This window comes from Trachinotus anak, unplaced genomic scaffold, assembly GCF_046630095.1.
Source record: "Trachinotus anak isolate AG129_WGS33_773 ecotype Australia unplaced genomic scaffold, CSIRO_AGI_Tana_v1 ptg000019l, whole genome shotgun sequence".
NCBI classification, from domain to species: domain Eukaryota; kingdom Metazoa; phylum Chordata; class Actinopteri; order Carangiformes; family Carangidae; genus Trachinotus; species Trachinotus anak.
In genome coordinates this window covers 1,230,871-1,247,516 of record NW_027273870.1, presented here as the reverse complement: position 1 = coordinate 1,247,516, position 16,646 = coordinate 1,230,871, and the positions used below count along the sequence as shown (strand labels likewise).

The 16,646-nt window shown below is 42.3% G+C and overlaps 1 protein-coding gene across 1 annotated transcript in view; it reads right to left on the bottom strand.

Annotated features, from left to right (window-relative positions):
- The window catches only part of LOC139636721 (alpha-1,6-mannosylglycoprotein 6-beta-N-acetylglucosaminyltransferase B-like), a 103,396-nt gene that overhangs the window by 38,338 nt on the left and 48,412 nt on the right, over positions 1-16,646 (bottom strand). Inside the window, exon 8 of the mRNA XM_071505003.1 lies at positions 9,325-9,494. Coding sequence (XP_071361104.1) covers positions 9,325-9,494 — 170 coding nt within the window. The remainder of the gene's footprint in view (positions 1-9,324; positions 9,495-16,646) is intronic.

Here is a 16,646-nt window from a genome sequence, read left to right as displayed (position 1 = left end):
GGATAGCTACCAGTCTGGCCAAGGAACATTAGGTAAGTGAAGTAAGTATAAATGAGCTCTATGTTCCAGCATGCTATGGTGCATGCTCACTGGACACAGAGCATATTGAATATTATAAATTACACCTGAAGTAAAAATATCAGCTGTGAAAAACGTCTAGAAAGAGAGAGAGATTAAAGCCTGAAGATTTAATTTTGATGTTAGCGCTGCGAGACACTGGCAAAATCAAAATTGCAATATTATTTCATAATATGACCCAGGTCCCTCTTCATGTTATAAAACTTTCCTCGTGTAAAAAGGTCAGCAAACTCACTTTTACAGGACTAAATGTACCAACATGCACAGAAGATTGTGCTAAATCAGCTAAGGAAGTATCGGCAGCAGCTTGTCCTATTTGTATTTCCGAGTCCCAGTTGTGTCATGCAGACCAATTAGAGCTAATGTCATGTGGTGAGTTAAAGCAACACCAGTAACGAAAGACACAGTTACTCTTTTTATCCCCTCCAGGTCTTCAAATGTGAGACAAGGGATAAGGGTAGTAGTCATTACATTTTGTGTGTGTGTGTGTGTGTGTGTGTGTGTGTGTGTGTGTGTGTGTGTGTGTGTGTGAGTGTGTGTGTGTGTGTGTGTGTGTGTGTGTGGGTGGGTGTAAGGGGTTAGAAGGGTAGTGGTGATGAAATGCTGTAAAAATCTGGGAAGTTGCTAACAAGCACATTGATTTAAGCTTAGAGGGAAACAAACTGGGGAGAAAGGGGAAAGAAAGAGAGAGACAGACAAAGAGAGAGGGAAACAGACATATCCACAGAAAGAGAAACGAAGGTGAGGAGACACAAGGCAAGAGAGGAGGAGAGGTGAGGAGGAGAGGAGAGGAGAGGAGGAGAGGAGGATAGGAGAGGAGAGGAGAGGAGGTTCCTCGCGGTTTGTTTGTGCTAACTCACACATTTTAAGCAGAGCGAATGATGCAGACTGAGCATACTACTCATTTGCACGCTCTAGTTTTTAACAAAGAGACATGCTGACACTCCTCCCCACACACACACACACACACACACACACACACACACACACACATCGGCCACAACTGATTAATGTTAATGCGCTACAGTTTTGCCTTAAAGAGGAAGCTACGTCTCCCGTCTCTTTATGGGTTTCACACACCTCAGCACGTTCCCCTGAATAAAGACATCGGATACACACTCCCTACATAACTCAAAGGTTGGATATTTTTAATAGGAGACGCTTCTTGCCCACATTTACAGCCAAGTGTATAATAATGTTTCGAGTCAGCTGCTTTACAAGTTGTATCTCTGTAAAACCTGCATAGTTGCTCACTTGCATAACAAAGTCAGAGAGAAGAGAAAAGTGATAAAGTTATGAAAAATATAAGAGAAAGCAGCGATGTCAGGAAAGTGAGAACAGCCTAATTGCGTGGGAAAGGCAAGAAAAGCGTGATTGGGGTTTTAAAGAGGATATGTATAAATGTGTGTGCGCGCTTTTCTGCTTGGGGTAGGTATAAAAAGATGGCTCCTAACCTGCCAGCGGGAGAGACGGAGGTGATCTGAGGTCACTGACTCCAGTCTCTCTACAGGCTTCACTTTAATGATGGTAGAAGGTGAGAGAGACAGGTTGATGGGGGGTGACGGAGGGAGAAGAGACATGGGAGGAAGAGAGAGAGAGAGAAGAGGATGGCTCTATGAGGAACAGAGAGACTCTGCCTTTTCATGGAGTTCACAGAAAAACAGAAACACCTAAAAACAAAACAGAGGAAGAAGCAGTAAACACCTTAAAAAAAAACAAAAAAAACGAAAAAGAGCTACTCCCACAACCACCCACACGTTCACATCCACACACTTTCACTGCACAGTGCATCAAGTACAATTTCTGAGAGAATATACATGTTCTTCTTAGATGGAGGTGTTCAGAGCGTCCACACCTCAAGTGTAACTGCAGTGTCTCTGAGCTGACACTTACAGACACACAAATCATTTAACAGGGTCAGAACACGTTTAGTCCACTGGTGCTGAGAAACGGATGAGAGCCAGAGATGAAAGTATGACCAAAAGCAACTGGAGACACTGCTAGAAAACAGAAAAGAGAGGGATGAAACTGAAGGTGAAAAGAGGGTGAACTGTTCACAAAGAGCACTGAAATGCAGCAATGGTCAGATGACAGCACCCACAAGGCAGAGAGCAAAATATAGAGAAAAACAAGTGTGCAACAGAGAGAATCTGAAGACCAATCCAATTTTATAAGGCATTACATAACCTCAGTAGATAGCTCTTTTTGCATTAATCTCTTGGGTTATGCAAGCCATCTCTGGGCCAAAAGCACCAGACTTATAGCAATGAGCTTATGAGGCAAACTAGCATTAGTTCTTTTACAGCATGCTGCCTCTGCTGTAGCAGCATTCACGAGCACACAAGACATATTCACACACAGACCAATAGGTAGATTAAGCACACACACACACACACACACACACACACACACACACACACACACACACATACACACACATAACAGCTCTACTGACCAAAGCTAACTCTTCCTGTTGCCCTGCCCCGCGAGACATTAGAGGCTCTCCAGGCTTTTCATACTTCTACCTGTCCAAACAATGTAAAAGCAAAACTTCCCCGACCTTTGTGCACAGGACTGAGATGTCTGCAGATGTCGTGATGTGAGCATATATGATTTAGAAAAGGAGGACAGGTTATAAGAAAAAAAGCTGAACATGGTAGGTTACCATGTCAACAGCAACCCTGAAGTCACTGCTCTGTATAAAAGACAAGCCGGTTCACCCACTTACCAATACGATGAGATAGGGCTTAAAGCAGCCAGGGGATTTAACTCTGGGAAAGTCAGACTGATGTCTGAGATTTGCTTGTTATGTAAATGTTTGACTTCAGAAGTAGAGGTAGGGGTGAACAATGCCACTGTAGAAGCAGACAGAGAATCATTTAAATACAAAGAGAATGCAGCTGGCGATAAACAGAGGCATATAAAAACACTTTAAGAGGTTTTATGGTATAGACAAAAGTGTAAAAGATTTGTGAACAGATGGCCTTTATAGCAGTGGTTAACTGTTATTAAGAGTGGTATAAAAAGTGATCTCCACCACAGAGAATTGAACTGTTATCTTATTTCCTGGTGGCCCTGGACTGCCTGACTCAGCAGCTGGAGAGAAACTTGTAACGAAAAACAAATGAGTAGAAAACAGCAGCATTAAGTTACCAAAGCCGTATTAACTCAAAACAGCCGCATTAAGTCACATCAGCAGCATTAAATCATAGAAGCAGCATTAATTTATAGCATTAACATTAAATCATTGCGGCAGCATTAACTAACAACAGCTGCCAGTAGCATTCAAAGATGTCGTTCGCGGCAGGGGCAGAAAGACAAAGGGGCACCTCGACTGTGCACAGGGTGATTTAGGGTTGTGGTTAAATTTTGGAGCAATGTCACACCGAAGCAGCTCTTGAGCTTAAAGGAGCACCCCAGTGGGGTGACTAAAGGTGCAACTCTGTGGAGCACAGGGGCACTTGGGCTGGCCTAAGAGGAACTCCAACTGGGGGGTATTTTGGGGCCACTTGGTACAAGTTGATTAGAGAGTGGTAGGTTAAAAAGAATCTTGGAAGGGTCCCGTGAGGTTTCCTGTTTGAGGGGGCACTTCTGTAAAAATGTCACCACTCTCCTGCCTTCAAATGTAGCTTATATGCAGGAGTAGGTAACAACGCCCTGATAGGACAAGATATGCTACAAGGGAGCAAAAAAAAGATGAATTTCAATGAATCTGTTCTCATTTACATACTTTTGTGTTTATTTTGTCAGACAATAGAACGAGTGTTGCTGTCTAGCCAAAAAGCAGATCGATATTTCTGCAGCGTACATCTGAGAGGAAGGTTTGAATGAACATGAATCCCTGCTGGACCTACTGGTCAATTATCAGCACATCTCAGGGACAAAAGAGACTTAATACTTTTAGATTCCCTACTTCTACTCTCTCTTTAACTGCTCTGAAGGTGTTGATCGACTGTTACTCTGTGTCTCTCCACCTCCAAGCCCAGCTAGCCCAGAGTTTAATCTCCATGGCAACTGAGACATTACCTGCAGTTGGGATGAGAATGTGAAAACTGGAAAAGGAGAGCACAAGTAGGGAGCAAACTGTGGACAGTGTGAGAAAAGAGAACCTTTAAAAACCATGAGAAGTGTCTTATGAAGTCAGACATTTTTTTTTCCAGGAAAAATCTTTCTGCCTCATTCATTCACAATTCTCTCTCACTTACTGCCTCTTTCATCCCACTTCTCTAATCAGCTCACTTCAGGTGTTTTTATGGTAACCAATCGGATTTTGCCACGATCTCAACCAGCCAATCACATTGACTTTAAACTTTAAACTCTGTTCTCCTCTCTTCTGGTGTCAGCTGACATTTCGGTGCATATAGCTGCGACCCTCCTCCACAACATCCACCTCCAGTCTTCATCTCAGGTACCAGGTCGAGTCCACTCCTCATCACATCCAGATCTCCAGCACTCTCCTCTTCTCATCACCACCTCCTCACTGAAACCCGTTCACCCACATCGTTGCCCACATCTTCACATGTTTATTGCCTAAAATAATGCAGAATTTAATAAAATCTGTTCAAATTAAGAATTGAACAGTTTTCAACAGCAATGAATGAATGAAATTCAGTCCGATTTCTGATTTGTCTTTTTCATCTTGCTTTTCACACATCACCTTTGTAAACTGCTCCATAATGACACATTCATTGCCTTTGGGTTTCTCTGGGTAGTCATTACATCAAGGCCAACATACACTGTGGGTGTATGATGCACACCTTCTTCACATTCAGGCTACATTACTGTATAAAGTCTACTTCTCCTGTCCAGTGTGTCCCATGCTGCAAAAGGCCGTTACTATTCATCCTGTGCCAGATTCTTTCATCTTTCAGTTTCAGTTTTGTTTACATCTCTTTACAGTAGTGACAGGATCTGACACAAAGGTGCTGACCATCTACCTTCACAATGACTGCTGCAGTTCTCAGTGATCTGGACCCTCCAGTCTGTAACGCGGAGCAGACGGAGCCCTGTCTTCTTTCCCTATCAAACTAATGCATCTCAGGTGCCTTTCCAATCTAATTGGCACCAAATCCAGCTTGTCAAGCTGCTCGGTTAGCCCTCACTGTGAGGAGTGCACACTCAGCAGGGATGGAGAGATGCAGAAATTCATGTTAAATTAACTCAAGTTTGTGAGCTGTTGTGTGTGGGCAAGAAAATGGTGCATGTGAAATTTCTGCTTTGTGCATAAATGAAGGAGAAAATCCAAAATTCAAAACAAAGAGATGGCATTAATCAGTGAGCCCCCAAATCCATTGCAGAGAACCATTATTTGCATATTTGAATAACAAGACTTCTGCTTCAAGTCCACAGATGTGAACTCAGCACTTTGCTGTTCTCCCCTTTCTCCCCTGTAGACTTCTCTGTAAACATTTTCTGTGTGTCCATTCACCAACAGCAGAGTGAGATACGTCTCTTCCTTGTCACAGAAAAAAAGGGAGATGATTGATTCCCTGTGTCATTACGTCCTGCCGGTCACATAATCACATTAACATAGAAAGAGCAGAAAAAACTGAAATCTACAGCTCTTTTCATCACCAACTTTAGAATTCAGTTCAGTTTTTGTATATGTACGTTGCTCCTTGTGTTATATGAATAGAAGCTGTTTTTATCTATATGTTCTGGTTCATTTTCATACTCTGCCACTGTCTATGAACCAGAGCTCAGTTCATGTATCTCTAGTGAATAAAGCCCCCTGACTACAGCACTGACTGGAAACTACATACCGGGATGTATGTTATATACTGTAACACAACTCCAGCCCTAATCAGCCCCTCAGTGGCCAATTACAACTACCCCCTGCTTCTTCCTCAGCCAATCACAACTCTCAGCTGTGGCCATGAGACCAATGTATCAGACTATGTGCCTACACAGACACACACAAAATGTTGTGGAGTTGAGGAATTGTGGAGGTGGACTGACCCTGGGCACTTTTTGTTCACTTTTGTTCTAACATAAGTGTTGCCTAAAGCAAAGTGAAGCTGTTTCCAAATCTGTGTTTAGACTCAACTTCCACTAAGGAGCCTCTTTGGGGCAATTGTTGTCTGTCTGTCTGTCTGGTTTTCCACTTGTCTTGCCTGCCTGTCCAGATTGTCGACACCATTAGCCTGTATGTTTTATCTGTGGATGACAACATCTTTGTGTGTCTGTCTGGTTTGGTCTGTCTATTTACCTGTCCACCATGTTCAAAAAGTCTAACCTCCTTTTCTTCCAACACATCACCAGACAATACTTTTACTTGATGCCGCAATAAATCAACAGCAACAGCAACAGAGATCAACACAGACATCAGTCTGTAAATACTGTCTGACATAAACTGTTTTACAAATGTTTGTGTTGATTTGCATCTGAAGGACACTTTGTGTGAAATACTGTTGACTGTGAGACATTCAAGATGTTATGTAGGGTGCAAGCTAATCACTATGGCTTCCCCTTCTCCTGTTTACTGACAAATGGTGATGATTGTATTCGCATTCCATGGTGTGAAGTGTACACAAAGCCAACATGTGAGAGTCCTTTGGTAAAACTGAGAAACAACGTAAAAATAATGTTTTTACCCCCTGTGTATTTTAACACTTGTGCTTTTCAAATCACAGATCACCGTTAAGTTGTGTGCAGCTTAGTAGTGAGGCAGGAAATATGGTGGATGAATATGCTTTCAAACTACATAGCATGACAGCAGTAAAAACAGTGAATCTGTTTTGCCCAATGTTTATGATTTCATCATTGATTTTTGTTTTGAACGGACCCTCTGCAATAGTTCGTACGTCATCTATAACATGTTGCCATCAGGTCCAGAGTGAAACAGATTTACAGGGAACATGAGGGACATAAGAAAGGAGCACACACCATTTTTATGTTATGGTAAAACTCTGACAGCCAAACTGCGTCACCACCTTAGTTCAACCTTAAATCTCACTTTTGTTGTCTTTGTTATGGTTTTGAATTGTATGTTTTGTTTGTTGCACTTTTTGTTCTCTTTCTGTTCCCCCTCCCTTTTTCTGTTTTTCCCTGCAGAGCTTGTGTGTGGCAGGGGCGTGGTGCAGCACTGGCAGCCTGACCCACCTGCAGCCCATTAGTCATTAAGCCAGTTTAAAACACCCGGTTCATCACCCACTCTGTGCCAGATTATTCCATGCTCTCTCCCTGCATGCTGTTCCCCGGCTACCCAGTCTCCAGGTTCTCCGTCGCTCTGTTTCTCCTGCCAGCCAGCCTCCTGCCTCCTTTTGCCTGCTTTGTTTTGGACTGTTTTTGCTCGTATTATTAAAGAAGTCTTCAGTTCCCGTTCTCCTGTCTCTGTACGTCTCTGCTCCGGGGTCCTAACCTTATAGGGAACCTAACAGTCTTCACTCGGGACCAGAGGAAATGAAAGGTAAGGAACAAAAAAAGTGACGCATGAACAAAAAATGACATGAAACCTTTTCCGTTCCACTTTCCTGCAGCAAACTGCGTGGAAAGATTGACACCAGGAGGAAAATTTGATGTGCTATTTCTCACGCCAGTGTTTTTTAAAAGGACTGAGTAAGGATCCAAATGCAGTCTGGAGAAAGATTAGACTCCTTCCGCAAGTAATCCAAAGCTAAAAAGCTATTTTTCCTTCCAAAGCCATTCCATGTGGGCGAGGTGGACGAAATAATTCTTCATGCTGGTGTGTTAGATTATGCTGCACAGTTGCTGAAAACATCACAGCCTGGGCTGTGAGAAAGACCAATTTCAAAATGCTGGTCCCAAGATACTACAGTGACACGCAGGCAGTAAAAACAATCCTGCCATCCATTTCAAATCTGACAACTGAACTCAGCCTTGTGCATGTCGCTGCCATCTCTAAACTCATTTTTTAAGTACACAATTCCTGTAGATTTTCCCACTCTCTCCTGTTCCCTGCAGAGGTGTTATATGTCTATGAAATGACTGCCAGAGGCTGGGAGTCAGTACAATACTTCTTCTATGATTTGTGAGAGTTGTCGCAGGCAATGCTCAGTGTAAAATGCAGAGTACAGCAGGGTCTCTGCAGACATCATTATATTGATCTATATGCCATACCTGTGTCATTGCAGTGATCAGTGATGGCAGAAAGACAAAGACTATTGGCCCAATCAAGGCTGAACAAAGACGTCGCCCATCCACAGTATGAATCAGCTGTCTTCTCACACTCATACGTATTCATAATTCTGCTGTTCAACATTTGCCATCCATCTTCACTCTGACAGCCTCTGTGATTTATTCAGTCCCGGCCATGAAGCAGATATTGCACAGGTTGGACAGAACAAGCCTGAGGGATCTTTCCCAACAGGATAGATTTACATCCATCCACCCGTCTGCGTGTGTGTGTGTTGGCTCTACAGCTGTATCCGTCAGCAGAAACATGTAAGCGTGCTGACGCAGGGGACAGAAAGACTCACCAACGCAGCCACGCTGACAGGAAGCTGTGGAGCGCATCAATGTGGGGTCAATACAGCGACAAATATATCAACAGGACCTTAGAGCCTTCGTGCCAAATCTTTGGGTTAAGTGGGAGTGGGGTGTAATTAGAGCACAACGCTCTCTTATACATTTCAAATAGAATATGTGGGAGTACAAGAGCAGCGCGATAATGGGGGATTGTGAAAGGTCACTGGTTTGTTGTTACAGCTGTCATCAGAGGCTTTTCTGTCACAGACATTTTGTTTCCCTCCTAATGAACAAGTTAAACACTGGATGACATTAATGAAAGTCATTTTACAGTAAATCAAACATGAAGATGTTAAAAAAGCACCACACTTCAGGTAATCAAAGTGTTTACTTATAGCCTTGACCCTGCCAATCGATAAACTTCCTCTTCTCAAAGCAAACATGTCTCCTTATCTGAATAATCAATGTAATGTAATTGGTCGGCTGGAGAACTGTCACTGGCTGGCTCCTCTTATTAACATCTCAGGAGGAGGTTCATTCTGGTTTTCAGCAGAAACTACTTGGTCAACAACAATTTTTATATTTGCTGCTACTCTCACACGCTTGGCAGGTTTGGTGTTTGTAGCCTTAAAAGTAAAACAAGTGACATTAACAATGTCTTCTTTCCTGCAGAGAAACAGAGACTGGTTCACTGTAACCAGGGGGGAGACTTGGTGAACGAGATAAGACACCATGTCTATTATCACTTGCTTAAAACCAAACACCACAAATAACACAATTACTTGTTTACTTTGGTACATTTAGCACAGAGTAACTCACCCCTGCAGCTCCTTCACAGACATGGAGATCTTCAGGTTATGTCCCAGAACGTGGAGGGCGGTGAGGATGTCAGCCCACTGGACCATCTCTCCCAGTGGACCCCCCTTCAGCACCTTGGGACTGAAAACATCTCCAGACTCCTCTGTTAGGAAGCCTACATGGACCAGGATCTGAAGAAAGACAGGGACATATTATGGCAGAGTTTAAATAAAAGTCTGTGGAGAAGTTCCTATGAGAACTCTATGGTCTGCAAAAAAACATCATTTTTATGAACTAAATATTCTACCAGTGCAGAGCTTGAATAGACTTTAATGATCATTGTGATTTATTAAAAGATTATTCTTATAGTTTTGGCCTCTGCTGGTTATAAAAAACAAACATTTTGCTCACTAAAATAATCACTGAGACCTGGGAATATGGTGACTACGCACACTATGAAGTGTGGCAATGTGGCAAAAACATTACAGGTAAAAGCTGAACCAAGACCTATAAGCTGTGAGAGATGTTTACATCTGATGACTTTTACCTTTACCTCACCAAACCTTTCCCTAAAAATCGTACAACTGTCCAATTACCCATGTTTGTTGCTTTGTTGACTACAGTTATTATCTCTAACGAGTGAGATAATAACATTGTAGTGATGACCAACACTTTGAAAAACAAGTTGTAATAAACTAGAATTGTCCTTTAATTTGGTTAAGTTTAACTGACAGTAGGCATGACCAAGTTCTTCTTCCTTTAATAAACAATTAACCATCATTAGTGAAATGACTCACAATACAATTTACTAATCATAATATGATGATGTGCAGCTGATTAGGCCTTTGTTAGTTGACACTGTCACCCTAATTTGACATTTTTAAGTGGCAGCTCTGAACTCATAGTCTAGATCACATCCTGATACCTGAATCCCCAAAGTGGTAATAACTCCATTTAAAAAGAGCATTTCCCTGTTACTGTGGATAATGAGCCTGAAAACATCCAGATATTCCTCAGCATGCACCAGAATGTGCATCTATGACATTTACATATTATACAGGAAATGTCTTGATGATACAGTACTCGTAATGTATACATTATAAAGTCCATTTAATTTAATCTGATTTATATTATATTATTTATATACAGTATGCATGGGTTCTGAGTAAAGTTAAGCTCCTGAAAGTTAAGCCTCCGCAGTGCAAACTGTTTAATGAGTTTGAGGATTTAATCATTAGAATTTTAGACTCTTCCAAAAGGAAATTATGGAAACTGAAAAGTAATTCTTTGAAATCCTCAATGAATTATCCCCTCATGCGCCAGCAGTATAGCATGCACGTGTAGAGATCCATCATCACGGACTTCACTGTACAACTCATCTCACATGTACAGAATGTCTGCACAGATAACAGCCGTAACTAATTCCCAGGCAGCCGCTGGGAAAATCCCCTTTGTTTTAAAACATCCTGTAACACATGTGAAGGAGTTATCACAGTTTATATGTTGCACTATTATACAACCTTGCACTTACAGGCTGCAGTCCCGTCATGCATGTGCACCTAGCAAGTGCATAATTAGTGCAACCCACCGAGAAATGAGCAACACGTTGCTTTGCACAGTGGATTAGACGCAGCCGTGTCCAAGTGTTGCTCTGTGGAGTAATCCTGATTAGCTAACGCAGCATGAACACCTCCCGCTGCTTTTGCTGGCAAATGGAGCCCAGAACTTTCACCATGCGACACACATAATGAGCTTAGGGTCAACTGTGCCGAGTTGGCCAGAAAGTTTTGATGGCGATTGCTTGCTACGTCTCCCTGATGAAAAGCTTCCAAGAGCTTTTTACAAGTGCGCTGCAATGTATTCTCTTATGACACCTCTCTTCTCCAGCCACCTCGCTCTAATGTTGAAGTTTACTGCAAGAGCCAACACAGAACAAACATACACTGCTCCTACATATCACATATTTCAGGATCCTGGACTCTGAATGACAGACATGGAGAGAACAGCAGTAATCCATTGGGACAAGTATTTAATATGGTTCATTTTATACATACAGTTTTGAGAGGTTGTGTGTTACAGCCGTATACATCCAGTACAAATGCTAAAGTCATTCCACTGTTGTCCCATAGTTAATGTGAACAAAATGTGTGTAAAACATTGGACAATGGTGTGTACGCAGCTGAGTCAAGCTCCAGTGAGAATCCAGCTGGCGTAAAAAATCCCCTGATTTAATAAGCCCGCTCTATTAACTTCTGCTTCATAAAAAAGATAAGTGAAATTTAATTACAGTTTGGGTGGCAGATGGCAAGAGTGAGAATTCATGGCACCAACACTATTCACTCTCTTGACTTGGTGGTGGTGGTGGTGGTGGTGGCGAGGGTGTATCACACAAACACTGGCAACTACGCAAAAATGGAGACAGAAGGAGCTGAATTTCACATACTGGCAGCAGCTACACTGCTAAATAAATATGAGAAATATCGCCGAGCTGAATAACGGTGGATTGGTCTCTGTAAAACTGGCATCCACACAGCAATGCAAAGTTAATAGGGAGAGAGGTAAGAGTGCTCTGCAAAACCTGGCAATTTGCACCCACAATCTAAACCGCTGAGGAGGGATTTCACTTCCTCTCTAATAGGCAGTATTTATCTTCATTTGCTAATGTTAATTCTGCCATATGGGAACAAAATTAGAGGGGAGTTCAATGAAACATATCAGAACAACGCTGGAGAGGTAACCTTTATATCACAGAGTAGGAATCAATAGCTCGAGCAGAGATGAGAGAGAGAGCCGAGTGTGGGTGGTTCGCACTGTGTTTTTCCGCGCAGATCATCGGTACACACTCTCACCGCCAACACAATCTCGCATATTTGCTCATGCACTGGCTTGAAAATGAACGGGTGGAAAAGCCACACAATGGGAAGTGAACAACAGAGGAAGTTACTCTGAAGCGAAAGCTGCACTTCCTCATAAACTCCTGTATCACGGCCAGCTGCCTCCCTCGGGAAACTGATCACAGACAGACTAGTGGACTCATGGTACTCCCAGATGGTGTGTGCGTCTGTGTGTGTCCTGATGGATTTGGGAATTTTGTTTGTTTTTGTCTGTTTGCATGTTTTTTTTCCCACACTGACACACATCAATGAACTCCAGTCAGACTCCTGAGTGTGTGTTTGTGCATGTTCGTGTGTGTTCGGCGTGGATGCCTGCACGCTCGCCGTGAACTCCAGGGATTCTCAACGGGATCTAAAGCTGCTCTCTACTGTTAATGTCCCGTGGGGATCGAACACAAAGACCTGCCGAACCCACTGAGACAGACAGAAAGGAACGATAACAAGGCACTCACGCTCAAATGTCTCGCTCACCTTTACAACGCTCCGGCTGCCTGCGTGTGTGTTCCTGCACCATCCTTTTCACAAAACTTTAATGCCACAAATCAAGGTCTTTTCACAGCATCTTCCCTATTCTGAATGTTGTTTCGTGATTATATAACAGGGATAAGCTCTGGAGAAAGAAATCTTTTGTCTTTCATGTGCTGTGAATGTTTTATGTGATATGATTGTGTGTCTAAGTAAAAATCCTTGGAAAGTCCTTGGTGCGTACATGTGAGAGCAGGGGAGCAGAAGTGGCTCTCAAGGATGTGGTACCACTCCACCGCTCCGCTCCACTCTTCTCTAACAGGCTAACACCAGAAGAATGCTAATTCTCCTCTCAGCATCTGCAAGCACAAGACTTTGCATGAACGCATGTGTGTTTGAGTGAGTGTGCGTGACCCTGTCCACTCATGCACTGTGACCCTTACCAAGGTCGCAGCTGTCCGATGGAAGCCCACGGGTGGCACTACAAGCTGGCACTGCCAGCCATCACTTCTCTACCTTTAATTTCACCTTCTCTCTCATCCACCTCTCCAGACTACTTTCCCGTCTTTATTTCTCCTCACGTCTTTCCTCCTTCCCTCATGTTCCTCCAACCTGCTTCCTCACCCTCCTCTTTCCTTCTCTCTTTTACTTTTCTCCCCCTCCCCCGCACCACTTCCATCTCCTCACTCCACACTTCACCTTCCATATCCCATTAGTCTCCTCCACTTTCTGCACTTCATCAGTCAGAGGTCAATTAACTCTCAAGTTGGCAGATACAGGGAGAAATTAACAGTTTGGCATATGCTGACAAACACACTAAATGTGCCTGCTCAGTGCACACCAAGCAGACACAGATGCGCACAAAGTCACTTAGCGAGACGCTTAAACTAACACTAGACACGCAGTGAGTGCACTGTCAGAGGTTAACAGGATAAGGTCAGTGTCTTTGAGTCTGTCCTATTGTCTCTTAAAAGCCTTTCCACTATGCCACGACTTAGCTGAATATGTCTCCTCTGACATGCAGAAAAATAAAAAGAACAGCAATTTGTTTTATATTATATTTATACACAAAATGTTCCATGGATGAAGGCGCTGACCCGGGCTTTTGATTAAGTCTAATAACAACGCCAGGAAAGAAACAGAGTTCCCTCAAATGTATAACGCCTCTGAAAGTGATGAGCAGCAGAAGGTTGGTTGTTTTCTTTCTGAACTTCACAAGCACTGCAGCAAAAGACAGGTTAGTTCCAAAAATATTTAACACAGACTTCATCTTTTTCACCACAAACCTTGACATAAAACGTCTCCTTCTCTAAAATATATTTGACAGTAGAAACTTTCTGACTCTCAGGTAAAAAGAAAGACCTTCACAAATACATTTCATTTCATTAATTTTCAATACAATACACTTCACAGGTGTTGACAACCTCCTGCCTCGCTGATCCACACGTTTTGGTCATGTCCATCCCTTCATAATGACTGGTCCAATATTTTTGAAACTTTATCAGGGTTCTTCTGGTGCCTTTCAATCCAAATACAATTAAATAACAGATACAGTGGTCCTGTCCCCCATCCCATGAGGCTTGGATCAGAGATCTTCATTTTTGTAGCCCCTGTAAAAAGGCTTTTTTTTTCCTTTTTTGTAGGTGGATTTGGTAATTTGTGAATGAAGTGTTTAGTCAGTAGAACTTGAACCTGTCTCTGCTGCATCAGCACCATGTGTCCAGAGTTTGTAGAGTGGAAAGCTGCATAAAGAGCTGCAACCTTTTGACAGGTATAATGTGTCTAAGTGAAGTATAAATTGTTATGGTTGTGGTTGTATCGTGTGTTCACATGTGTAGTAGGTATTATGGTGATTTTGTGGCACAGGAAAGTTACAGGCTGTCCATTGCTGTTAGACTGTGGAGCAGGTTCCCTGTGGAATTTGTCTGGGGGGAATTTATTTTAAATAATATGAGAAACTACTGTTTACAGCAGGAGTAACAACAATAAAAAGAGCTTTAAAAAAAAAAAACATTTCTAAAGTTTCCACTGTGACTCTCATGCACACACACACACACACACACACACACACACACACAAACAAACACACACACACACACACACACACACACATCTCCCATTTTTTCCTGTCCTTGAGTCTGCTGCTGACTGCTAAAAAGAATCATCTCACTTTTTCTCTCATTTTCTTCTCCCTCTTGATCCTTCATCCTCCCATACTTGCCTCTGTGCTCCACTAATTTATTCATTTTCTGAGTAAACATCTACTCCGCTTACAATCAAAGAGGGAGCTAAACAAGGAAACAGAGCTGAATCAACAGAGCCCCATTGGAATTGTAAAGACTGCACACTCTAGCAGAATGTTAAAGCTGCTATTGGAAATGGGGATTTTCTCAAAGGCAAAGGTCACGTGAGTACAAGGCCATAGTCAATTCGCATCAGACAGTTTTTTTATCGAGGTCAGACTTAATTAAAATCAAACAGTGTTCCCCTTCTCCATGTTGAAGTGACAAGTTTAAATTAATCTTCCCGTGAGGGAGAAAGGTAACAGTCAAATGGTAAATTTGACTGCAACACACTGTGATTTAATTTTCAAATAAAATGTATGAAATTCTGCCCTTGGCTTTTATTGCAGTAATATCCAATTAGCAGTCAAGCACAAACACACAAACACACACAAACACACACACACTGATCCAAACAGACAAATGCTCACATTTTTACTTCCGTTTCTAATTATTGTGATAAACAGCCTTTGACAGCCAAGGCTAACTCTCACAAACACCAGGACATCTGCTCGTGCGATAGCAGCAGTACGTTGTGAGGAATATAGGCTGTTCAAGCAGCCACGGAACCATGATGGAGGATAACAAATCCCCTCAGTGCACTACAAGAAAGGAGAACATCAATCACAGTAACTGACGACTATTTCCACCCTTGTTAACTTATTTTAGAGAGAGATGAGGGCAGAGAGAAACATTTTGGAGAGAAGCGGCAGAATGTGTGCTCAATGTGCCTTCTCACATTAGCTCGTTCATTTATCATTATTTTCTTTACTAAAAGATGATGAGTGTTCTTTGAGCAGGAAAAGGAAGGTAATAGGTGGGAAGGCTCGACGAAGTGTGGTGCTGTGAAAGGTTACATGCTGCAAAGAGTTTCTAACACTCCCAAAGTTTTAATCACATTGTGCTTTCATTGACATTTGGAAAAGTAAGCTTTTAAATTACACTCTTAGCTTTTCTTTTTTTTAAACCAATTTTTAATGAAATTGCCAATATCCACAGGCACGCTGGCCTCCAGTCTTTGTTGCTTGCTCATCTCAGCTTGTCTCACAACTGCCCTCTCTCCCTCCATCAATCCTTTCCTAATCCATATTCTACAGTATCCTTCCCCACCACCATCCATCGCCCTCTTGTCCTTCCTTTCTCATCTTATTCTTCTCCCTCTGGCACTGGCACATGCTTGGCATCTTGTTGTAATACCAATCATACATCATCATTCCCTACGCCCTCTCTCCCTTTTCATTTCTTTCCTCTCCTCTTTCCCTCTATTCATTCTTTCTTTCTCTCATCTTTCCCCGTCTTTCTGCCTTTCTTTCTTCATGGCTATTAGCAGGAAGTAGTGAAGTTCATACCGCACAGGTTTAATGCCAACCAAAATGAGGTTTAACAATTTCACTGTATGATTGAAAACTATTTTTGAATTGATATATAGACACACCAGAAGAATAATGGAGACTGCAGCAATGGAGGAAAACCTATCATTTCCTCCTCTATCATTTTTCTCCCACCAGCTATTATCATATATATTCTCAAACAGAGAACCTTCAAGAAGCAGCTGAAAAGGGCTTTTTATGTCACTCACCGAGTGGAAAACAGTGTTTGCCACAATTCTTATGTTTGAAATGAAATGCTTTTACTTAACCTTGAATCACTACTTTACTGTAAAGCATTTACAGATCACTTTGAGTCTCTTTAGCATGTGTAT